This window comes from Alosa sapidissima, chromosome 6, assembly GCF_018492685.1.
Source record: "Alosa sapidissima isolate fAloSap1 chromosome 6, fAloSap1.pri, whole genome shotgun sequence".
NCBI classification, from domain to species: domain Eukaryota; kingdom Metazoa; phylum Chordata; class Actinopteri; order Clupeiformes; family Clupeidae; genus Alosa; species Alosa sapidissima.
Window position 1 is genome coordinate 22,117,217 of NC_055962.1, and position 25,766 is coordinate 22,142,982.

At 44.6% G+C, this 25,766-nt stretch overlaps 2 protein-coding genes across 5 annotated transcripts in view; one reads left to right on the forward strand and one right to left on the reverse strand.

Moving 5' to 3' along the window:
• Positions 1-4,675, reverse strand: part of LOC121712053 (zinc finger protein 501-like) — a 32,057-nt gene extending 27,382 nt beyond the window's left edge. Inside the window, exons 1-2 of one of the 2 annotated variants that reach the window (XM_042096009.1) lie at positions 4,657-4,675; positions 4,500-4,564 (exon numbers count right to left, since the gene is read on the reverse strand). The gene's annotated coding sequence lies outside the window, so the exon portion shown is untranslated. Of the gene's footprint in view, positions 1-4,499; positions 4,583-4,656 lie in introns of those variants that run through there. The other variant, XM_042096013.1, reaches the window with a different exon arrangement.
• Positions 1-25,404, forward strand: mcm9 (minichromosome maintenance 9 homologous recombination repair factor). Of its 3 annotated transcripts, none has more exons than XM_042095993.1 (13): positions 1-157; positions 6,803-7,120; positions 12,936-13,252; positions 14,248-14,329; positions 15,234-15,434; positions 15,970-16,095; positions 16,595-16,714; positions 17,701-17,875; positions 19,125-19,327; positions 22,109-22,312; positions 22,489-22,571; positions 23,002-23,147; positions 23,496-25,404. In XM_042095993.1, the coding sequence occupies exons 2-13, from the start codon at positions 6,811-6,813 to the stop codon at positions 25,324-25,326; spliced, it is 3,798 nt and encodes a 1,265-aa protein (XP_041951927.1). In that variant the 5' UTR covers positions 1-157; positions 6,803-6,810; the 3' UTR covers positions 25,327-25,404. The 3 variants fall into 3 exon arrangements, with proteins under 3 accessions (XP_041951927.1, XP_041951925.1, XP_041951926.1); XM_042095991.1 differs by lacking the exon at positions 1-157 and adding an exon at positions 4,763-4,836; XM_042095992.1 differs by lacking the exon at positions 1-157 and adding an exon at positions 5,460-5,556.
• The last annotated feature ends 362 nt before the right edge of the window (positions 25,405-25,766 follow it).

Here is a 25,766-nt window from a genome sequence, read left to right on the forward strand (position 1 = left end):
GCGGAGGGCTGGAGATTAGAAGCGAGAGAGAGAGAGAGAGACAGACCAATTAGGAGAGTGAGAGAAAGCGCTGCAATTTAAAAAAAAAATGGCTAGTGGAAGTGATGGCACGGAGACTGGTCTACCTTGTCTGTACTGCTGCAAGTTTCATCCCCTGGTAAGAAACCCATAATTGCAGTGTCATGAGCAAATGTCTACAAGGATACAAGGATACAAGGAAGGATACAAGGAAGTTTATTGTCACATGCATATAGTTACTGGAAGTAAGAAATGCAATGAAATTATGTCTGGTGTCAGCCTATTTATGCATTAATGGGGGGGGGTAAAAAGTGCAGTAGAAGAGGGGTTTAGTAGATTAAGTGGCAAGGGCTGCATAAAAAAGGTGGGGGAGGATTGGGATTGGGTGGGGGGCACCAACAAGGAGCACCCAAGAGCAACAGGGGCAAGGAAAAACTCCCTTACCAAGGAAGAAACCTTGGGCAGATCCACGGCTCAAGGGGCTAACCCAACTGCCAGGGGTCTTGGTGTGTGTGTTGGGGGGATGACAGGGGAGATGGGATAGTGTGCTGTGTATGTGGGGAGAGGGCAGTGTGCAATATGTGTGTTGGAGAAGCTTCCTCATGAGACAATGTGCTGTGTATTGGGGGGGGGGGGGGGGGGGGGCAGTGTGCTGTAAGTATGTTGGGGATGTGTGTTGGAGAAGCTTCCTGATGAAATAATGTGCTGTGTATGTAGGGGGGGGGGGGGGGGCAGGGACTTACTATTGCAAGCAGAGTACTGTATGTAATGTATGTGAGTGATGACAGTGAAGATGTGTGTGTGGGCGGGAGGGGAGTGGAGCAGTGACTGTGTGTGTGTGTGTAGTGTGTGTGTGGGTAGGTGGGGGGCAGTGTGCTGTAAGTATGTAGAGGATGTGTGTTGGAGAAGATCCTGAAGACAATGTGCTGTGTATGTGGGGGGGGGGGGGGGCAGTGTGCAGCAAGTATGTAGAGGAGGCTTACTGTAGCAAGCAGTGTGCTGTATGTATGTGAAGTGATGACAGTGATGATGTAAGTGTGTGTGTTGGGGGGGGGGGGGGGGGGTCAGGGACTTACTATTGCAAGCAGAGTACTGTATGTAATGTATGTGAGTGATGACAGTGAAGATGTATGTGTGGACGGGAGGGGAGTGGAGCAGTGACTGTGTGTGTGTGTGTGTAGTGTGTGTGTGTGGGTAGGTGGGGGCAGTGTGCTGTAAGTATGTAGAGGATGTGTGTTGGAGAAGATCCTGAAGACAATGTGCTGTGTATGTGGGGGGGGGGGGGGGGCAGTGTGCAGCAAGTATGTAGAGGAGGCTTACTGTAACAAGCAGTGTGCTGTATGTATGTGAAGTGAGGACAGTGATGATGTAAGTGTGTGTGTTGGGGGGGGGGGGGGGGTCAGGGACTTACTATTGCAAGCAGAGTACTGTATGTAATGTATGTGAGTGATGACAGTGAAGATGTATGTGTGGACGGGAGGGGAGTGGAGCAGTGACTGTGTGTGTGTGTGTGTAGTGTGTGTGTGTGGGTAGGTGGGGGCAGTGTGCTGTAAGTATGTAGAGGATGTGTGTTGGAGAAGATCCTGAAGACAATGTGCTGTGTATGTGGGGGGGGGGGGGGGGGGGGGGGGGCAGTGTGCAGCAAGTATGTAGAGGAGGCTTACTGTAGCAAGCAGTGTGCTGTATGTATGTGAAGTGATGACAGTGATGATGTAAGTGTGTGTGTTGGGGATGGGGGTGGGGTGGGGGGTGGGGGTGGGGGGGGGCAGAAAGGCTAGGCAATCAAGGACATGGGTAGATGGAGGAGAAATCAAAAATAATAAATAAAAAGTGTGCAAAAGTTGGAGAAAGTCAGATATGTGTGTGTGTGTGTGTGTGTGTGTGTGTGTGTGTGTGTGTGTGTGTGTGTTTTGACGTGTGATGAAATAAGAAAATAAATAAAAGGTCTGTAGCATAGGGAGAGGGATGTAAAAGTGCTAAAAGTCTTGTAGGTGTGTGTGGGTGTGTGTGTGTGTGTGGGGGGGGGGGGGGGGGTCATGAGTGCTGAGGAGTGAATGAGTGCAAAGTCAGTATAGTGTGAGTTCAGAGTTGGGAAATGTTTGAGAGTGCTGAGGAGTGAATGTGTGCAAAGTCAGTATAGTGTGAGTTCAGAGTTCGGATGGCCTGGGGATAAAAACTTCTCCTGAGTCTCTCAGTTCTGGCTTTGTGACTACATAGGCGTCTTCTTGATTTCAGCGGTAGGAATAATCCATTGTTAGGATGAGAAGAGTCCTTCAGAATCTTTTGGGCTCTTAGGAGTACTCTTCTGGAATAGATATCTTGTAGAGCAGGGAGTTGAGTTCTTATAGTACGTTCAGCTGAGCGCACTACTCTCTGCAGAGTACTACAATCTCTAACTGTGGAGTTCCCATACCAGGTGATGATGCTACCAGTTAGAACACTCTCAACCGCTGAAGTGTAGAAGGCCTTCATGATGGATGTAGAAACTTTGAATTTCCTTAGCTGACGAAGGAAGTAGAGTCGTTGTCTGGACTTCTTCAGAACATATTGAGTGTTAACAGTCCATGTTAAGTCTTCAGTAATGTGGACACCAAGGTATTTAAAACTTGTGACTCTCTCTACAGGTTGCCCGCTGATCATTAGTGGGGTGTAACTGTAGTTCTGCTGCTGCCTTCTGTAATCCACTACCATTTCCTTGGTTTTATTGATATTCAGTGTCAAGCTGTTAGATTGACACCACTGTGCCACCTCATCAACCTGATCCAAGTAGAACTGTTCATTGTTGTTACTAATCAGGCCCAAGATCACTGTGTCATCTGCAAACTTGATGATGGAGGTATGACTACTGTTGGCTTTGCAGTCATGTGTGTAGATGTTGTACAGCATTGGACTCAAAACACAGCCTTGGGGAGCACCAGTGCTGATGGTTAATGAGTCAGATGTCAGACCCCCCACTCTAACCACTTGTGAACGGTTGGTGAGGAAGTCAAATATCCAGTGACACAGGGTGGTGTTCAGTCCTAAGGCCTTCATCTTTGTGACCAAGGTGAGAGGTACTATCGTGTTGAATGCTGAACTAAAGTCAATGAACAGCATCCTCACATAATTCCCATTCCCCTCCTCCAGGTGAGTTAAGGTGGTGTGCATGAGGTTTGAGATGGCATCCTCTGTAGACCTGTTGGCTCTGTAAGCAAATTGGAGGGGGTCGAAGGAGGCAGGGAGGGATGAGCAGATAATGTTTTTCACAAGCTTCTGAAAACACTTCATCACTGTAGACGTCAGGGCTACTGGGCGGTAGTCATTCAGACATGATGGACTTTTGTTTTTCGGTACTGGAACAATAACAGACTGCTTGAGGCAAGTAGGAACTGTCTCTTGAGCCAATGATGTGTTAAAGATATAAGTGAACACAGGAGCTAACTGAGCAGCGCAGGATTTCAAAACCCTGTTAGAAATTCCATCCGGTCCAGTAGCTTTTCTACAATTTACCCTCCTAAATGCATTGCTCACATCGACCTCAGAGACACAGAAAGGTGCATCCTCATTTGCTTCACATGCTGCAGCTAGTCCAATATAGTCTGTGTTTTTCATGTCAAAGCGAGCATAAAAAGTATTAAGTTGGGAGGGCTTTACTCACATTCATCATAGGAGGGGACTTTCTTTCAAAGCCAGTGATGGTTCGGAGTCCTTTCCACACTCGTGCTGGATCACCCTCCAAGAAATCAGCTTCAACTCTATCTCTATAGCGCCGCTTAGCATCTTTAATAGCACTACGTAAACTATAAGATGCTGCTTTGTAATCCGTCATATCCCCTGAAATAAGCCCAACATTATAAGTCATGGTGCGTGTCTTTAATGCCGTTCTCACTTCTCTATCCACCCATGGCTTCTGGTTAGGGATAAAATAAATGAGCAGCTTCAAAGAACGTATAGTGATTTCTAGCTCGTAGTATGAAAAAAAGTATTTATTTCAAATATCTCACGAAAAAAGTCAAATGAACTGAACTTTGAACTAGTTCAGAATTAAAATTGTGAACTTTGAACGTGAACTGTTCACTTTGAGCATGTATGAACTGAACTTGAACTAGTTCAGAAAAGCTGTGGACTGGCACAACACTGGTGGCCTTCTCTGTCAGTGTAGGCTTGCTTTTTCAACCATATCAATGTTTTGAGGCCTAATTAACCTGTGTAAACACATAAAAGTACATCAGTAGGCTACTTGAGGTGCTCTCTGGAAGATGACTAAAACCAATAAAGAAACATCTATCTATTTATCTACACTGCAATTTTTTTTTTTTTAAATCAAACTTTAAGGTAATTTTCTATATTCTAGGCTACTCAATAAGAAGAGAATTGTAATCAATGTAAAAATCAAGGCTGTTGCATCCTGCAGCCTGCATCCATGTGACATAAAAAGCTTCAAAGCAGCTGCTTCATCTTTAGCTAGTCTAGAAAAGTCTACCAAATTAACAATGAATAACCTGTGTTCTTCAAAGCCAGTCCTCGGATGTAAGTTTTGTCTTCATTGGTTAATTTGCAAAACTACCTGTAATGACAAGCAGCACAATTACTAAAAATAGCGAGCGAAACATTGTCTTTATAATGAAAATCTGACGGGTTCACAATAAAATATCTCACATGACATGGTAATACCATAAACTGGGTGAAACCTCTTTTACTGTCTATGGGTGAAACGCATGCACATCTTTTCAGAACTCTTTCGGGTTCTTCTGGGCTGGCCACTCTGGCTGGCTCTGCTAAAGAGTATGTTTCCTGGAATGTACCATTTTGACAAAACGCGGAGGGTCTATACTCAATGTGAGGAAGCAAATGGTCTTGACAGTGTTGAATAATCAGAATAATAAAAACAACAAACCTTATTAACATATACTTAAATATATGCATCGCCACGACACTGCAAGAATAATACGAGGTTATATGAATCCACTGCTGTGATTATTATAAGCTACTCCTCTACAGTACCGTATGGTAAAATCCAGCGCCAAATGTAAAAATGGCAGTGACTGCAACCAAAGATTGTTAAGGCGGAGCAAGATATTTCATCAGGAGCCACTTCCGGGAACCCGGATCGCACGAGGGGGGGTCAAAATCCCCCTTTATGCAGAGCAGAGGCAGTGACTGCTCCATTGAAGTCTATGGGCATAGCTCAGAATTTTACCACATATGCTAAGGTCTTGGTTCTATAGAGTTAAGAATGTGAATTTTGGGCACGTTTACATGATCCTCAAACCCTTCTGAACATTTCAGGTACATTTTTAGCATTTTTGAGCATTCCAGTCTGGAGAAAATCGACTTTATATCAGGTGTGTGCCGGTTATTTATGCCACTGCTGTTGGCCGGTTGCAACGTACGCTCATCAAAACGTCATCGACACGCCTCTTTATGCAGACAGGATTCGATCCCCATTTCGCGCCCATAGACATGAACTACAACGAAGTATCTTGCTCCGCCTTAACAATCTTTGCTGCAACTACTCGGTTGTGACATGACGACGAAGATCTCGATAAACGCATCCAGGTATAATTTAACTATTTGTTTTAATTACTTTATGTAGGTAAATATGTGTGTAAAAAGCAACGTCTTATGTCAAAGCCATCAGACAACAATCCGAAAACTGTTTATTAGTTGTCCTCCCTCCATACATACTTTCAGTTAACGTTACTTACTGTCAACAAATGTTTACGCTAAGTTAACGTTAGCTGCAATAAGCAGAGCCGTGTTGCGTATGTTTTGCAAAATGCAGTCAGTACAATTCTGCTACGCTACGATATACAATCCAATGTCCAAAATGTCAAGCAAACTTAGTTTAAGTTGAGTTGCCAAGGTTTCTGTTCTAGTTGTGCCACGCACTATCACGAATGTGACTTCAGTACAAGGTTATGGTTATGGATACGCTTTTGTCCAAAGCGACATACAAATACAAAACTAATATAAATTAATACAAATATAATACTTAAATTTAACAGGGAACAAATGAAAATGTTGGTCAGACTATAATAAGGAGAATAGCAATAATAAACAACAATGTCAATTCAATCAATAGCCTAATGAAATAAACAATGAAAATAATGTCCATTCAATCAATGATATAAAAACAATAACATGATAAGACTACATTAAGGAAAATATCAATAAACAACAATGTCAAATTAATCAACAGCCTAATGGAAATAAAACAATATTATACAAACCATAATGCATAAGAATTAATGAACTAAGTGCATGTTGAACAGATATGCCTTTAGACCCCTCTTAAATGACCCAAAACTATCACAGGAACGGAGAGCACTGGGCAACTCATTCCACCAACATGGAACCACTGAGGAAGAGTCTTGAATTTGACCTAGTGTTTATGTATACATCTGAGAAGTGAACGTGGTTTACTCTCCACAGTGAGTTGGTGTGTCTTCTTGTGGTATTATATGCTTGAACACATTGGAGGAGTACCAGCTCCAGTTGAACGTATGCTCTGTGTGCCTCCAGGCCCCTGGACGAGTAGAAAGTGAACAAAGTAGACATAGGACACAGTAGCCTACTGAAGTACTCACACTAGTACTCGTTCATAAACTATACATGTCATGTGTTATTATTTGTGGATAATTCATGGGACCACATAAACAATTAACATAAAATGTGGGTCCTATCTGCTCTGACATCAACTGGCATTTTATACCAACTACATAAAATAAAATCATAACAGCATGGATTAAAATATTTTATTTTGAAAACCACCTACACACTTTCCCACAACTCATCCTTTCAGGTGAGAACATGCTGCTCTCACAGGACCAGGCAGCCTTGATTGGGCAGGTGTTCGAGGCACATGTCCTGGAGCACCACCGGAATGACATCCTTCAGATTCTGCAGGATGGAGAAGAGGCCCACTACCCTGTGGTCATCAACGCCATGACCCTGTTTGAGGCCAATATGGAGGTCGGGGAGTACTTCAATGCTCTTCCAAACCTGGTGATTCCCGTGTTTGACATCGCCCTACAGAAGGCTGCTGAGACCATCGGCAGCTCCTGCCCGTCCCTACAGGGAGCCCTGGGGGTCAAACCTAACCTGCATGCACGCATCTCAGGTGAGAAAGGCTACCCAGGCAGAGGTGTTGTACAGGTATGGTATATATACCGTATCTGGCTCCAATGTGTACAGCCATAATATGGAGGTTTTACTTCCATCACTGTTTTGGCAAAATCTTGACAGCTTTCTTCCTTGTTGACTTTTCGACATTCAAGATCACGTAGTTCTGAAAAGCAAAGTGCAAATTATTAGCCTATTACTAAACCTGCATTTTCTACTTACTCAAAATAGTTCTGACAGTGCTTCCCAGTGAGAGTACGATTTAATAAATTAGATAGGCATACTTTCTCAAGCATATCAGCCATTGAAATAGCTGTTCACAAAAAATGCCCCAATGTGGCTCTTACAAGTTCAGCCAGTTGTGGTCTGTTTTGAATATGAATGAAGTTTTAAGATCAAAATAACACATTGGGCTCAAATTTTTAAATGATGGGTGAGAAAGTCTTAACTTTAGCTAATTTAATGACTAGGCAAAATCAGACCTTAATCACAAATGTTGAGTCTGCTCAATGCATCCACATGCAAAATGACCGCTATTGCTTGTTGACAGACTTTGCACTTAGGGCCCATTGAGCAAAATTCTGCATTGTTAAAAGCTTAACCAGTATACATACGTAGATATGCACATTACCAGTATCTTCATAGTTATAAGTATTGTTTTATTGGGTTCCATACATAGGCACATATAGTACCTGTGGGCCAGATCTAGACTCTGTTATATTATAACTAAGCTGTATGCTAAAGAAATGACTGAATTTGATTTTAAACCCTGCGCATAAACATTCTGTATGACTGGTATTTAGGCTTTCTGTATTTGTTTGTTTAGATTGAAAGACAAAGCATTTTGTATGGACTGGAATATGAATACTGAGAGCAGGTTGTCTAACAGAAGCCACATTTAATCACTCTTTCAGAAACCTGTTTCATAAGAGTGTTTGCTTAATTACACCATGGAGACACTAATCTTTAGAGAGGGAAATTCACAAATTCATAATGTTGCAGAATTAATTCATTCTTTTCTCCTCTGCCTATGTTGGCATCTCGGAGGTTTGAGTAAGTGCTGTTGATGGCTTCCTCTCAGACTCTGAGTTCCTCGCCATGCGTCACCCTAGCAGCTATTAGACTCAGCGAGGCCCGATGTGAGGCTTTTTCACTGTGCACTGCAGCCCTCATAACGCTGGCTGTTGCTAATGTGCAATGAGGTGGTGGGTGTGTGTGTGTGTGTGTGTGCGCCCGTCTTTTCCTCTCCTGCCCACGCAAGCGGCAATTAGAGCCCGACAAGAAGGCTGCGTCGGCCCACCAGGACGACGGTGTGTGTTGGGCGACAGTGTGTGTGTTTGTGTGTGTGTGTGTGTGTGTGTGTGTGTGTATGTGTGTATGTGTGTGTGTGTGTGTGTGTGGTAGAGGGGCCGATCTCGGGTCGTTAAAGAAAGATGATGCGACTCTCGTGGTGAATGAACACCGTCGTGTCTTTGTCTCATCATATCAACAGGCAGCGGGAATGGGGGGAGAGGGGGGGCAGGGTGGCACTGAGGCGCGTGGCTGAGCCCAGATCATTAGATTCATCTGCTTAAATTAGATTCATGCACGCTGGCGTCCAGAGAGATCGGTGTTAATGGCTTGAAGACAGCCAGTAGGCAGCTGGAAACGGCTGCTGAGATGAACCCGGGAACACATTAGGAAGCGAGGAGACACTAGACTTGGCTAAGGACCACCAGCATAAAGTCATTATATGAGAAACTCTGTCAAGCTGATCTAAAACTGATCTGCAGTGGTGAAATACTTGTGTCTGTAAACAAGCCTCTGTTTTTTCCCCCTCTTGCAACCATAAAATCAAGGTCAGGAGGAGTGACCTTCAGTGGCCTGTTTTTGTCACGAGGGCATGTTTCACGGGGCATTAGTGGCAGACAAATAGGCTAGATGGAGACCAACTGTTCACAGGCAACTCTGCATACGCTCAGAGAGCCTAACCTGATTCTGTCTGGAAGCCTCCTGATGCCTGTTTTACATGAAACGTCATGGTAACCCCATGGTGATTGCAAGGCACGGTTGCTATAGCAACTGCCTCAAGTTGAGAATGTTTGTTTAAACTTTGAGCAGTGTTGCTCAGTGCTCTTGTGGGTACTAACTCTGCATGGGTTATCAGATCTGCATGATCATCTATTATGACATATAATGCAGATCTGATAACCCTATTTCCCCTAGGGATCAATAAAGTATCTATCTATCTATCTATCTATCTATCTATCTATCTATCTATCTATCTATCTATCTATCCAACCAACCAACCAACCAACCAACCAATGCAGAGTTAGTACCAAGGGCGTAGGTTTGGTCTGAGCTTTTGTGGGGACACTACCCACTGCCCCCCCCCCCCCCCCCAAAAAAAAAAGCCACTCAACTCTTTCACCAGCCACTATAGATATATAAAATGATTAAAATGTGCTACTGTCCAACTATCCATGATTAAAATGTGCTACTGTCCAACTTGATCTAACTATACTGTGTAGCCTACATAATCTGATTTTAATATGTACAGATATGTAGGTTATATTTAACATTTAACATTTATTTTCTATTTGGTCTGTTATGAAATCATGCATTGACCCATTTAAGCCCAGCTCAGTTTTAAGAAATTTAAATACTGTACATGCATGCTTAGCATTTTGTGAAAAGAAATCATTAAGGCTACATTGACAAACTCTTAACCGTGAGCTGCATGTATATTCTCTGATTCTAATATTTACAGATATCTAGGCGATGTAAGCACAGTTCAGTTTTAAGAAATATTTAAAGCCGAAAGACCATGTTGAATTTTGCTACAATTTATTTCAAAACCGGATTACTCTGGAACAACTAACTATACACGGGAATGCATTACACCTTTGTGTTCGGTAAGGTCTGCTGTTTATTCTGATATATGGTTTGTCATGTGTTGCGTGAAGAGTGTGTATTCCACCAAGACGAATGGATGTGGAGATGGGCGCAGAGAATAATTATTACATCTCTTATTTTTCTCGCGAACTGTTTATCACAGCAAATAGTGCCTAGCTAGCACCGTTTAAAAGCTGAGAAAAGGCTCTTTCGTGTGACACATGTGTGATGAATAGCCTACTTGTCGAACCCCCCCAACACATTTCAACCTGAATATTGGTGGGGACATTTCAGTCGTAATTTGATATTGGTGTGGACACGTCCTTCGGTACCCACGCAAATCTACGCCCATGGTTAGTACCCACACTCTGTCTCAGTAGGCCGCACACTCTTCCACCGGCTTTTCTCCCTGATGAGGAAACATTTTTCCTCTTCACTTTAAAACACTTTCCTGTGTCTCATGAAGATCTGACAATGGAGCATTTTCCCATAGTTATTTTGCCTGGTGTCACTACAGAACAGCGTCACAGAACAGCTTCCCATGTGCTATATTTTGCCATTATGTTTTAAGTAATTCAAGTAAGTAGAGATTTCCCGGTATATAGTTTCATTTGAGCTGTTGGCCATTTCATCTGAAAGTTGTTAACAATAATTACATGAGTATGGACTGTTGCATTTAAGTTCCAAGGCAGTTCTGCATCGTCCCATCCGTCCTATTTATTCCAGAGGTGCTGGACTTGTGCTTAGTGTGTCAGTAGTTTCAGCTCACAGTCTACCCCCAGCATGACGTCACTGACTGGCTGACTAACTAACTGGATCTGGGCCACTCTGCTGTCACATCCACTCACTGTCCAGTCCCTTTGTACCCTCGTGTCTATTAGCATGCCTCCTTTCAGCCTGAAAGCTGGGCGGTCATCATAGCAGCAGTCTCCAAGAACGCTGCATGTCTGGGGCGAGCAGGCTGACCTTGGCTGTGTGACTTCTGTCCTTAACATTGGCAGAGGAGAGAGGTTTGTCATGTCAATAAAGCTCTTTGAATTGAATTGAATTGAAGACAGAGAGGGAGAAAGAGAGTGCCGGGGAGCCATAGTCATCACACTGGGTTTGCACGGCCAGGCTGCACTGCTGGTGAGCAGGGTACAGATGTTGGAGGCCTCTTGAAAAATTGCATGAGGCACTGCTGTGACAGAGATTGCAGTGCTGTGTGTGTGTGTGTGTGTGTGTGTGTGTGTGTGTGTGTGTGTGTGTGTGTGTGTGTGAGCGAGAGGGTGCTAGTGTGAGAGTGAGGGACGACGGGTGTGTGTGTGTGTGTGTGTGTATGAGAGGGATAGAGAGAGGGTGCTAGTGTGAGAGTGAGGGACGATGGGTGACAGCAAGGCCACAGTTACTGTAAGGTCACCGCTGGACATGATCCTCTTCCTCAGGCCATGGTCTTGTTGTGTGCTGGCCTGTTTTCCTCCACGCTAGTTGTTTTCAGTCCAGAACCATCAAACCCCCCCCCCCCCCACACACACACACACACACACACACACACACACACACACACACACACACACACACACACACACCCTCTTATTTCTCCAGGGTGGGAATGAAATAAGGCAGAGAGTAGGCTCATGAATGCAAATGGCAGGAAATTGTGATGTTGCTGTGATGAGAGCAATCTCCAAAGAAGGGCCTGATTAATGGAGGAGTTGTTTTTTCCCTTAGATGTCCTGTGAGAAAAGCTTGGGGGAACCGAGGGAAGGGGAAAGAGAGAAAAGAGGAGAGACTGGGTACTGAGAGAAGGAGAGAGAGAGAAGGAGAAGGAGAGAGAGAGAAGGAGAAGTTGAGGCTCCTGTTCTCTTCCTGCTGCCATGTTGGTGGGCTGCTGCACTATTGCATGTTGTTGCGCTGACAACAAGCTCATGCTGCTTTTGCTATGCTGTCTGTGTGGGGGAGGGAAGAACTGTGTCACCTTTAATTACACACACACACACGCATACTCACTTCTTATCATACACACCAGTCCCAGTGGTGTCTCCAAGCACAATGATATGGTGTGTACAAAAGATCAGTCAGCGTGCTGCATGCCATCAAGCAGTGCTGCATGCCATCAAGCAGTGCCGCAGAACTTAGTCATTGATGTTGTGGGCTCATTTGTCTCCTTGCCACTTTCAAACAGTCAGTCATGGCTGAGCCAATTTCATTCGGGGCTGATTTAGGTTGGACGTCTTCACAGCTCATCCTTTAAATGGGATTTTCTGATGCAAGTGCTGTCCAGAGTCTTAAGCGTTCACCAGTGTTGATGGGTACTTTTGTCATGTTCTACATGTGAGAGGTAACTAGGATGTATTATGCAAGTCATTGCAAGTGTAAGCCACACATTGGCCCAGTGGTATTATAAAGAAACAGCACCATCTAGTGGTGTAGGACAGTACTTGCGCTTGACTGAATTGAGAATCTTAATTATGCCATGTGGGTGCATTCATAGCATTTTGGACATTTTCAAAGTGAAAATAATTGAATAAATTTGAATTTATTCATTAGTCTACTAGGAAAGTAATTATGACTAGTCTGCACAGTAGACTGCTGCTGCTGATCATTTTGAATTCATCCACTGATAGTTTGAGTCTTTATTCTTTGAGTCTTGATTAAATGAGCTTGATCATCTCCATCCCTGTATTCCTGCTTTCCCTCTTCCTTGCTATCTCTCTACCTCTCACTTGTGCTTTTCCAAATATCTCCTCTTCTCTCCTTCTCTCTTCCTCCATCTCTCACTTGTGCTTTTCTTAATATCTCCTCCTCTTCTCTCCTCCTCTCTTCCTCCATTCCTCCATCCTCCCAACTCTCACTCACGCTTTTCCTCATACTGTATCTCCTCCTCCTCTCTCCTCCTCTCTTCCTCTCCTCCTCTCTCCTCCTCTTCTCTCCTCCTCCTCTTCCTCCATCTCTCCCAGGCCTGCCCGTGTGTCCCGAGTTGACGCGTGACCATATCCCCCGGGCGCGCGACGCGGGCCACTTCCTCTGCGTGACGGGCACGGTCATCCGCACGGGCACGCCCAAACTCCTGGAGTTCCAGCGCGACTACATGTGCGCCAAGTGCCGGCACGTGTTCGCGGCGCAGGCCGACTTCGAGCAGCACTACGCCCTGCCGCCCCCCACGCGCTGCCCAAGCCCCGAGGGCTGCACCTCCGTCAGGTTCACCTGCCTGCAGGGCGACTCGGCCACGCCGGCCGCCTGCCGGGACTACCAGGAGATCAAGATCCAAGAGCAGGTAGGGAGTAGTCTGGCTTTCACCAGACCAAGCTCCATCTTTTAAGATTGAACATTAGTCTGGAAAGTCTGCTATGTATTTTCTGGCATAGTTCAAATGACTCTGTAAGCAGTTGGATAGTCATTCACCAATCTGACCAACGAACCGGGTGACGTTCGCAGAGCTCCAGGCTCTCCCGCTGTCGTCATCGTTTTAAACCTGCCAATAGCGCGCCAGGTGGATAAGCCAGTTTGTGATTGGCCCCCGCAAAAGTGTACGGAAGCATGAGGAAGAGATGTACAGGTTTCCAGCCTGAGCTGCAGAGCGGAAAATAAACCGCCGTCAGATCAGGCTGAGTTCGCCCAGCCTAGGTAGGGAGCATAACGGCGGTAGCGTAGTGGCTAAGGAACTCCGTTAGCATGCAGTAGCCTGAAAAGTTATGGGTTCAATTCCCGGCTTCCACCGTTGTGCCCTTGAGCAAGGCACTTAACCCAGAGCTGCTACTCTTTAGGGAAAGATTTTGTAGAGATGGAGTGTAGGGCTACAATTAACGATTATTATTAATGATCATCGTTGCTTGTTTTCATAGTCAGTCATTTTTGTGGATTAGTCATTAGTTGTTTGGTCTGTACATTTTGAAATATGAATCTATAAGTACTGTATTTCCCAAAGCCCAGAATGATTCCCTGAAATATCTTAAGGGAAAGATTATGAGAAATGGAGTGTGAAGTTGTTATTTTTATGAGAGGAGTTTTTTTTGTTTGTTATGGATTAAAGTAGCCCGAAGTTTTCTTTAGGGGAAGAAAATGAGGCGAGGTATAATATAAATGTGAGTCATGATGAAATAAACTGCAATATCCTTGACGAGGGCTTTCCTAAAATTGGAAAACTTTGAAAACTAAAAGTTTCTCTAACTTAGTTCTCTACACCCTTTTCTCTTTCTTTGTTTTTGTCTTCCTACTCCCCCCCCCCCCCCCCTTCTCTCTCCCCCCCCCCCCCCCTTCTCTCCCCCCCAGGTCCAGAAGTTGTCAGTGGGCTGTATCCCTCGGTCCATGCTGGTGGTCCTGGAGGATGATTTGGTGGACAGCTGTAAATCAGGTCACACTCTGGCAGCTCCGCGCGCCTCCTCGTTTCGAACGCCTTGTGATGTGTGATGTGTTCGTGTCTCGTTTCATGTTTTCCCTTAGTCTACTTGGCAGTGAATCTCCTGCCCCCCGGCTGTAACATCACAGAAGCATCGTTTTCTCTCATCTTACAGAGCTTTGTTTCAGACATCAGGGACACTGTGTGAATACAGTCATTAATGACAGCACAAAATCTGAGACTTCTCAAACCTGTGGGTTGGATTTGGACTATGGTGTAGGGACAGGTTGACTGTGTTAATACCATTTGTAAGGTCATTCATAATGTTCTTTGTCACTTTGACATTTAAACATATCCTATTCATGGATGTTCTAAAATGATTGGATTTATTTTTCTCTGCAGTTGGCACATCACTATGGTAACTGTCAGAATTAATGTCGGAACAAATGGTACTCTACTTGAAACAGAACTATAACAAGCAGTTAAGACCACTGGAAGAACATAGTGCCACTGATGGGAATATAATTATGCCATTATGTAATGACAAGGAGCTTGGGCATGCATTTAACTGAGTGGACTTCTGAACATTCTCCATCTCTCACACAAAATGCAGATCTGAAAGAGATCCGAATCTGAATTCAAACCCAACTTGTTCTTTGTCATTTAGTATTGTCATAAGAAAAAAACATGACAATACCTTGAGAGTTCATAGGCTGCTTATTAAAGGACTTTCTCTAAGACAGGACTACTGGTAGGCAAAAATCAAACTATTGCCTGTGTAATCAGGAGTGACGCATGGAAATGTTTTTATTACTGAACGAGACTCACCAGGTGTACCATGATGTTAGTCTCTCCAACGATGTCACCATGACGGCAGTCTTCAGGGTGATAACATAACGGTGACATTTGTGTCTCCCAGGCGACGATGTGACGGTGTACGGCGTGGTGTGCCAGCGCTGGAAGCCCCTCTTCCAGGACGCGCGGTGTGAGGTGGAGGTTGTGCTGAAGGCCAACCACATCGAGGTGAACAACGAGCAGAGTTCAGGGGCCGTGGTGCTGGAGGACGTCCAGAAGGAGTTTGAGGAGTTCTGGGAGAAACACAAGCACGACCCCATCGCAGGTAGGACAGTGGACGCAGGACACGCAAACATAACCCCATATACCGGTACTTCACGGATGAATAAATCACTGATGCACTCTCACATTCTTTCGATTTCACTCTGTATTGTGTCTGTGTATGTTCTCCGATATAAAATTACAAACGAATTTAGGGCTGCATTTGCCCTCTTAACGTTCTAACTTTAAAGTTAATACACGTTGGAAGTGTAACTTCCTTGGGAGTGAACTTCTCAGAAGATGTGGGAATTACTTTATGTGTCTGCTTTGATAGAAATAGTTTTGCACACCAGTCACCCACCCCCATAATGGAATGTTCTGAGATAAATGCATTGAACTGCTATCAAGACTGCGGGATAGCACTCTGTGCTGAAGGAAAACATTTCCATTTTAATTATCCTTCGTTTGAAATGAAATGCAGATTCTAAATGTATTCAGTAGCTTTGTGTAATGTTCTTGACTCTAGGTGATGATTTGAAAAATGCTCCGCTCTTGCAGTTTTTGTTTATTTATTTTCTTGTCTGTTGTTTCTTTTTAAGGCCGGAACCAGATTCTGATGAGCCTATGCCCACAGGTATTTGGAATGTACGTCGTCAAGTTGGCTGTTGCCATGGTGCTAGCCGGTGGAGTTCAGAGAATAGATGCCTCTGGAACCAAGGTGAGAGGTATGTACCTTGCAGGCTGCCAAAGGCAGTATTGACTTTTTTTTATATCTGGACAGAGAGGTCAGTGTGTATTGTCGTTGCTGCGGTTTACTGGAGTGTCTGCCTACACAGACAGATTTAATTTGTTGTGGGTGACTGAGAGGACAGTAAAAAAGTGACCATGGAGGTGTGTGTGTGTGTCTGTGTCTGTCTTCAGCAGTCTGATAATGAGCCTTCTGACCTTCACACACAGACACAACCTATCAGCTCATACTGTGTGTCTGGTCAACTAGCAGGAGTGACCGATGGAGAGGCCTTCTCTTCTCACCTATTGTTTTAGAACAGGAAATAGAGAAGGGGGAAGTTCTCCTCACTCCTGTGTGTGTGTGTGTGTGTTTGTATAATGTTTGTGTATGCTTGCTGCAGGCGAATCCACCTCTTGTTGGTGGTCGACCCTGGCACTGGGAAGTCAAAGTGTGTGTGTGTGTGTTTGTATAATGTTTGTGTATGCTTGCTGCAGGCGAGTCTCACCTCTTGTTGGTGGGCGACCCTGGCACTGGGAAGTCTCAGTTCCTGAAGTACGCGGCAAAGATCATGCCACGCTCCGTCCTCACCGCTGGAATCGGCTCCACCAACGCAGGTAGGGCCACAAGGCTTCACACACACATACAGATACACACACACACCTACATGCTCACCAGGATCCATGTGTGTGTCCGTGTTTACAGTTAGTAACTGAATAAGTTATACACTCACTGAGGCAACTTTATTCCTGTGTGTGTGTGTCTGTACATATGTATGTATGTATCTATCTTTGTGTGTGTCTGTATGTATGTATGTATGTATCTCTCTTTGTGTCTGTGTGTGTGTGTGTGTCTGTCTGTATATGTATCTATCTTTGTGTCTGTACGTATGTATGTTTCTATCTGTGTGTGTGTGTGTCCGACGTATACCGTATATGTATATCTATCTGTGTGTGTCTGTACATAGGTATGTTTCTATCTGTGTGTGTGTCCCTGTATACCGTATATGTATCTTATTTGTGTGTGTGTCCGTATATATGTATTTATCTGTGTGTGTGTCTATATGTATTTATCTGTGTGTGTGTGTGTGTGTGTGTGTGTGTGTGTGTGTGTCTATATGTATTTATCTGTGTGTGTGTGTGTGTGTGTATGTGTATATATATATATATCTGTGTATGTATTTATCTCTGTGTGTGTGTGTCTATATATGTATTTATCTCTGTGTGTGTGTGTGTGTGTGTGTCTATATGTATTTATCTCTGTGTGTGTGTATGTGTATATATATATCTGTGTATGTATTTATCTCTGTGTGTGTGTGTCTATATATGTATTTATCTGTGTGTGTGTGTCTATATATATTTATCTGTGTGTGTTTGTGTGTCTATATATATATTTAGCTGTGTGTGTGTGTTTATATATATATATTTATCTGTGTGTGTGTGTGTGTGTGTGTCTATATATATTTATCTGTGTGTGTGTGCGTGTCTATATGTATTTATCTGTGTGTGTGTGTGTGTGTGTGTCTATATGTATTTATCTGTGTGTGTGTGTCTATATATATATATATATTTATCTGTGTGTGTGTGGCTGCATCACGGCACAGGCCTGACGGTGGCGGCGGTGAAGGACGGTGGCGAGTGGCACCTGGAGGCCGGGGCTCTGGTGCTGTCGGACGGGGGCCTGTGCTGCATCGACGAGTTCAACAGCATCAAGGAGCACGATCGCACCAGCATCCACGAGGCCATGGAGCAGCAGACCATCAGTGTGGCCAAGGCAGGGTGGGTCGCTTCCACAGGCTAACCGGTCTAACCCACTTCCAGTGAATTATGCTAAGCTAGGCTAACGGTGTCAGACTGGGTTATTTTACGCACAGAGAAGAGAAGAGACTCTGGGGGGTAGACACAACCACAGCCACTTGGTCATTGGCCATGGCCAAGATTTCAAGTTCATCAAGTGGTGTTTGGCAGTTTGTTGCTTGGCTTTCTATGTCAGTGTTTAAAAGTAAAAAAAAAAAATTAAAAAAAGTTAATAAAACGTAGTCAATAAAAGTTCATGAAACTTACTGTACTTAATAACCAAGTTGTCCTTGGATGATATGCATCAGGTTATCCATTTTTTTTAGCTTAAAACCAAGTGTCTGCGCGTGCTGCGAGCGTGTCTCCTCTCCTCTTACCCTAGTCCTCTGTAGACTTGTCAAGGCCGCTTCAGCACATTTGTATGTGCCTCCGACGCATCGCGCTGACAATGCTGTCTAGACGGCGCTGGCGTTGCTCACTCTGCCTCAGCAGTGAAGCGTGTCCTCCGACCATAAACCCTGACCGCTCCGAACACTGTGACTAAGTAGGTCTGGAGCCCATTCGTTTTTTTCAGACAAGGTGCAGTGAGTCAGCAGATAGCATGACATCCAGAGAGAGCGGACCTGCTAGCCGACTGCCTTCAGTAAAATACATTAGCCTATCCGATTGATTGGCCAGGCAGACTGTATGGAACTGTCAATTAAGTAGAAGGTTAACGTAATATATTTCTTTGCTTCCACTACCTCTGTGAGCCCCGTGTGTTCTGCTGCCGGTGGGGAAAGATTGTCCAGGTCATGAAGGTGATGTGCATCTGCCAAAGAAAATGTCAGCACCTGATGGAGTTCTCCTCCTGAATTGGGGGCTTATCTTTTTCACTCAGTCCATTACTGTTGCCGTGTTAGAGAAGGGAACTCAGTGGGAGAGAGGAGATAGGAAGTTGGTGGGACCCTTTTCTTTCTCTCTGTCTATTTCATGACTCTTACACCCACAATTTGATCTTTTCCTTACTCCTAAGAGCATGTCTCATTTGCTCCATCTTTCTTTATCTCTCTTTTTCTCTCCCTCTCTCTCCATCTATTTTTCTCTGTCTTGCTCTCCGTCTCTTTCTCACTCCATCTCTTTTTTTCTCTGTCTTGCTCTTCTCTCTCTCTCTTTCTCTCCATCTCTCTTTTTCCCTCTGTCTCTTTCTCTCTCTCTATTAATCTATCCCCTCTTTCACTCTCCTTCACAGTATGGTGTGCAAGCTGGACACACGGACCACCATCCTGGCGGCCACCAACCCCAAGGGCCAGTACGACCCCAGCATGCCCGTATCGGTGAACGTGGCGCTGGCCAGCCCGCTACTGAGCCGTTTCGACCTGGTCCTGGTCCTGCAGGACACCAAGAACCCCGAGTGGGACCGGATCATCTCATCCTTCATCCTGCAGAACAAAGGTAGCGTTCGCCCTAAATAAACAATCCGTAATATTACCAGTGTGCAGTGATGATATTTACTTTTGAAGTCTGATATTCCTGCATATCACTAGCACCTGGGATAAAAAAAAAAAGGCCAGTGCACAGGGATTTTGTTTTATTAAGTCAAGTCAACTTTATTTATATAGCGCATTTCATACACAGAGGTCATTCAATGTGCTTTACAAAAGCAAACAGGAATATATTATAAAAGCATAGAAGAGCAATAGTCAAAGAATAGTTTAGAAAGTAAAGAATTAGAAAAAAGAAGAAGAAAACATAAAAAAAGGGCAATCATTTAAAAGTGTAATTAAAACATAAAAAACAACATTATTATTCTAGCCAAGAACCCAGTGTACAGCAGCACTCTATGGAGATTCTTGAAGTAGTTCCAAACTGTGCATGCAGACATATATTTATTTCCTTTCAGGGCCAAAATGGCCGACCACAGGGCTCGATAGTCTCTTTCATGGAGTATTAACACCCAAATAGTTAACACTCGGTAAAGCTGTAACTCTCGAACTGTAAAGAACGAGTTGAATCCCCTATGCCCAATCTGTCTATTCTATTAAAATGACAGGACAACTATTTCACAGAATCCCCCTTTGCCCAACTAAGGACAGCAATAGTACTACAAGGAACAATAGTACTCACCTGAAGAGTGCTCTGTGAACTGGGCAATGAACATTTGATCTAGTCTAGATTTGAAACTGGCTACAGTTGGGGCAACTTTGATCTCATCTGAAAGTTGGTTCCAGAGCTGAACAGCATAGCAACTAAACGCTGCTTCACCTTGTTTAGTTCTAACAGTAGGTTTTTCTAACAAGTATTTCTCCTGAGACCTGATAGGTCTGGAAGGTGTGTACTGCTGAAGCATGTCTGCTAGGTAATTTGGTCCTGTTCCATTTAGTGATTTATAAACAAGCAGAAGTGCTTAACTTAAGTATTGGAGTAATGTGGTCAATTCTAGTTTTCTAGTTTTATTTCTAGTTTTAGCTTTCGTGAGAACCCTAGCTGCTGCATTTTGTATCATCTGATGCTGTTTGATAGTCTTTTTAGGAAGGCCTGTGAAAAGCCCATTGCAGTAGTCAACCCTACTGGAGATGAATGCATGAATAAGTTTTTCTAGATCATGTTTTGACATTAGCCCTCTAAGTTTGGCAATGTTTTGAGGTGGTAAAAAGCTGATTTAGTTATCATGTGGGTATTTAAATTTAGATCACTGTTAATTATGACACCAAGATTTTTAACAGTAAAAGTAAAACATCAAAGGTAGTGAATGCTTTGCGTATCGCAAATCCCAAAAGTAGCTCTACAACTTTCAATAGTTTAATAAAGGGAGTGTTCCGTGTGGCAAGAATGGTGTTATTAATGACAATAGAAAACCATGAGCTGGCCATCTTTTAAGTGGTGTCTCATTTCCAAGGGGAATATTCTCATCTCTATGTCTTTCCACTCTGTCTTGAGGGACAAGGGGAAGGGGAAGGTGTAAGAATGAGAAATGGGACTTATTATATGGATCTTATTCTCTATCATTGTTAATGTGAAAGCTCAGCCCAAAGCTCAGTTCTGAGTGACAACACAGATTTTGTGTGCTAATGAAGTTATATTCCTAGTGGGATCTGGGGGAGGAAAAAGACAAACTCCTTCTCCTGGTACAAGTCTTCTCTTGTATTAAACCGTCTTATCTGGTTTTGCTGTACAGTTTCTTGGTGAGGAGAGGACAAATGTCCCCAAGGGGGTGACCGTTTCAGCTCATTGCAGTACTATAACATCCTCAGCAGTCTGGTATTGGATGAGAATGGATAGAGAAAGTGCAACATGGGAATGAATTTCAGTCAAACTGTCGAACTAAAAAGAAAAAAGAGTGTAGTTATATTTTTGGCATAGTGGCACAGTAGTGTTTCAGAAGGAAATGTCTACAGTATACTTTGGCTTTGTGCTGCCACTTACAGTACTGGTCGTCAGGATCCATTCCACATTGTGATTTGGAACGGCAACACAACACAGCATTGGCAGCCAGACTTATATGCATTATTTAGTACTTCAGGTGATATTTACTGTCAGCATATTCTTACCATTTTAATATCTTATAAGGTCCCTTTTATCATCACTTGACAGCTTTAAAGTTGTGAAGTTATTTTGAAATCCATGTAGACCCTAACACAGAAAAAAAAACAATCATTCTGATTTGTGGTATGTCATCCTGTGTGTTTTATGCAAACCTGGAATACTCCTGGTGCTTTCATTTCCCTGTTGCTGAAATGCTGGCAACAGCAGCAATTATTCATTACTGCCTCATAAATTCTCTCCCTGTGAAGTGCACTGTAGAAATGCTGTGGTGGAACAGGAATTAAATAAAGGGCTGTGCCATTTATAGCTCCTTTTGTCTTTCCCCCCTCTCTCTTGCACCCCATCTCCATGCCCATCTCTCTCTCTCTCTCCCTCTCTCTCTTTCTCTATCTCTCTACCCCATTCTCTCATACACATCCTTCTCTCCCTCCCCCACTCACCCCTGAGGTGCGTTTATATTCAGCAAACAGTGGCGAACGTTTGTGGCGGACAAGTTTCTCTGAACAGTTATATTTGAACGATTTGGTGTTAACATTCCATTGTAATGGTATGTTCGTCAAGCTCACGTCCAGCTCTACTGAATGTTTGCGGAGAACTACCTCGTCAGACTGTTTTGTGAGTGTTTGCAAACATTCGCCAAACGTTCACCTGTGTTTTTGCGAATTTGAACGGACCTCTGGTTGTCCTCAGGAGCCCCCCGTGAGTCGGCCTCCCTGTGGAGCATGGAGAAGATGCGGGCGTACTTCTGCCTGATCAAGACCCTGCGTCCGCGCGTCTCCTCGGAGGCCAACACCATCCTGGCGCGCTACTACCAGCTGCAGCGCCAAAGCAGCGGCCGCAACGCCGCCCGCACCACCATACGCATGCTGGAGAGTCTGGGGCGCCTGGCCGAGGGTACGGCTCCCACAATGCAATTGTGTTTTCTCCCACAATGCACACGATAGCTATATTCCATGCATGAGAACGCTGCTTGTTGAAAGACTTTATGCTTTGCCTGACATTTAAATTAGTGAAGTTGAAAGTGGTGTTATAAATCTGATTACGAATATGTTCTCCCTTAACCTTCACAGCTCACGCCCGGTTGATGTTCAGGGAGACTGTTACTGTTGAAGATGCTGTTGTTGTGGTCTCAGTTATGGAGTGCTCGATGCAGGTGACCTTTTTTTTTATAGCAAAAGTATTGCAATCATCCTGGACAGGAGTGTTTTTCAGGAGGCCTCTGTAACTCAACCTTCTGCAAACTGATCTTTCTAAACTGACATCGCACTAGGTTAATAGAACGGATTTCACTCAAGGTTACTTTGTGTTAAATAGATTGTCTTGAAATAGCTGGTGTGGTGGCCTCATCAACTCTAAGGTGTCAACACTTAACCTGAATTGCTGACAGCAGTATCAGTACAAGATACTGTTGACATCTGACTGTAATCTGTTGGTGCATGAGCATATGGCCAAATAAGTATGAGAGCAACAATCCACTGTATTGCTCAAGTTCTGTGCACTGAATAACAGTTACTTCATGTTACATCAGTTACTTCTCAAACAGGACCTTGTTTTTATGTTGTTGTTTCTTGTATCGGCCACAGGGTGGTGCTCTTTTAGGAGAAGTGAATGCCTTGCACACTTCGTTCCCTGACCATCCATGTGAGCAATACAAGACACAGTGTGAGATTGTTCTGGAAGGTCTGGGTCTTCAGCATCTTTTAGATGCTGAACTTCAAAGGCTTGCACGGTAAGGGAGTCTGTCACTGAACTGTTCTTGTAAGGAATTGTAGAATTACATTTTGTAGGCAGACTGATGCCACGTTTAGCTTCTGACGCCTTAACAAATAACTTTTTAACTTGGTTATTAATTGTCCAGACTGCTATTTCATATACTTATATTAAAATCCCAAAGGACAAATTCTCCATTGCTCACCTCCCTCTGAAAAACCCACAGGCACTATCAGACCCCCATCTAATTAAACATTACAGTTAGAGTTCAGAATATTCTGGCTTTTAAAACTCAGCCAGAAATCCGTTAACTTAAAATGTATGTTTTATTTTGTTGTTGTTGTTGTTGTTGTTGTTGTTATTGTAGGCTGAAGAACATCTCGCACACATCCGGAGCTGGGGACTCAGGGGAGAGGGATGAGAGTTCAGAGGAAACCCCAAGCCAAGGGCAGCCCAACCCAGACACAGACTCTCAGAGCGGCCTGGGCTGGTTCCACTCCCTGGAGCAGCTAGATGGTGTGGAAGAAAAAGAAACGGATCCAATACCCCCACCTCCCACTCCACCACCACCACCACCCGAGGCAGCAGTACCAACTAGCTCCACCACAGAGCAACCACAACAGCAGCAGGAGGAGTTACCAGGCAACAGCGGAGCCTGGCGTGGGAAGAGGGCCAGTAAAACCCCTGCTGTAGCTGAGGGAAAGCCAAAAGAAAAGAAGAGCGAGCAAGAGGAAGAAACGCACAGAGGGAGGGAGGGAACGACGCGGGCGGAATGTGACCACAGCGGCGCGTCAGCCAAGGCCGTGACCTCAGCTGACCGCGCCTCTGTGGTACAGATAGTTTCCAGAAAACTCCATGGCAAGCGACTGCGGAAGCTAAGCACAGAGATGGAATGTGGCGCCTCCTTTTCCGCCTCTTCTTCCTCACTTCAGCAGGGTGCTTTACACCCCCAGTCCACCGGGGGCGCTGTGTCCAACAACACAGACCTAGTGGATGCGCTGGACCAGCTCTTCTCTTCTGACTCGTGGCCAGCACACAGCAGTACGCCTGTTGCAAATAAGAGACACACCGCAAGGAAAGCCGACCGCGTGCCTCCCAGCGCACATGCGTCTGTGCCAAATCCTTCAGGTGAGGGGGACGCTTTGGGAGAGGACTTGCGTAGCAAACTCACCGACTTTACCTTTAAACCAAGGGACAGAATACAACACACAGATGCCCCACAAAAGAGTGAGACAGCTGGTAAATCTACCAGTAGCACACTGAGTGCACTGAGAAATGTGGTGAAAAAGAGTGAAAAGGGGAAGAGAGATAAGGTTTCAAGAGGAGAGAAAGGAGAAGAGAGAGAAGATGCTGACAGGAGCTCCAAATCGCCACCAGGTGGCGGCAGCAGCACAGACAACAGACTCCGATTGAGGGGTCTGCCTGAGGCATCCAGTGAAAAGCCTTCTGGAGGGTCACATGACCAGAAGAAAGCAGGAACAGGAAGTGGTGTCACAGGGGAGCCAAGTGGGGGGTCGGATCTGAAGCGCCAACGACTGCTGCAGAGGCTGAGCTCCATGACGACAGGCGAGGATAAGACCGCATCGGTGTGTGTGCCACTGGCGTCACACTCACACACACCTTCCTCTCATACACCTGATCAAAGCAGGGTCCAAGTGGCATCCACCACGCTGGCAAAACTCTCCAGATTCTCCTTCATGGCATCGCCGCCTCCTGAAGAGAAGACCACCAAACCAGTAACAGCATCCTCACTGGACAGTCCTCACACAGCAGCATTAACCGACAATGCAAACACCAAAATGGCCACAGCACACAAGTCACCAGCGATATCCACAGCAGACAAGACTGCATCCTCAACGGGGACCCTGCACACAAAGCAGTTGGGCTCCACAGCTAAAACCGCTCACACACAAAGCCCACCAATCAACAAGACAGACAGCCCCTCAGAGACAGCCACAGAGCCACAAACACACAGAGAGACAAACACTGCCACTGGGGCATCTGTTGGAGGCCAGCCAGCGATGGGAGATGCTGGGAACCCCAAGAAGAGGAAGTGCTTTGAGCTGGGCTCGGGAGCTGGAGGAAAGGGGCTGTTCTCTGGCCTGTCCCTGTTCAGCTCTGCTGGGCTGGAGGAGGACGATGACTCTCTGCTGGGGCTGGACTGGGAGGATGAGCCCAGCAAGAGAGCCAAGCTGTAATTTTGGTTGGAGTGATTTTAGGGGTGAGAGAAAGTGGTGTCCTAAAGGCTGCAAATCTGCAATTACTGAAATTATGAACAAAAATGTGGATGTGAACAAAAACATTGATTTATTTTTATTTTTTTTGAGATTTTATTTGTGTAGTCCAAACGGTTTAACTGCTGGCATGCCAGCATAATAATAGGGTTTTAGTTGTTGTCATGTCAGATGAATTATGTTTCCCTTATTATATTACAGAATTATCTTATTAAATATTTACAGTGACTGCTTTCATTTCTTATGATGTGCACAAAATGTACTTAGCCTGTGACATTTGATTCATGTGTGTAACCCCTGTACACACATGCAGTGTAAACTATCTCCCTTCAGAGACAATAGGGATGAGCTCACACATGGAATGAAGCTAAAAATCAATATGGATGATGAATGACCTGTAAAAG

Coding starts and splice junctions, on each gene's coding strand:
- mcm9 (XM_042095991.1), top strand. CDS start 4,785: ATGTTTCCTGGAATGTACCATTTTGACAAAACGCGGAGGGTCTATACT. Junction 14,330..15,233: donor GGTGGACAGCTGTAAATCAG/GTCACACTCTGG, acceptor TGTGTCTCCCAG/GCGACGATGTGACGGTGTAC. Junction 16,715..17,700: donor AATCGGCTCCACCAACGCAG/GTAGGGCCACAA, acceptor ATCACGGCACAG/GCCTGACGGTGGCGGCGGTG.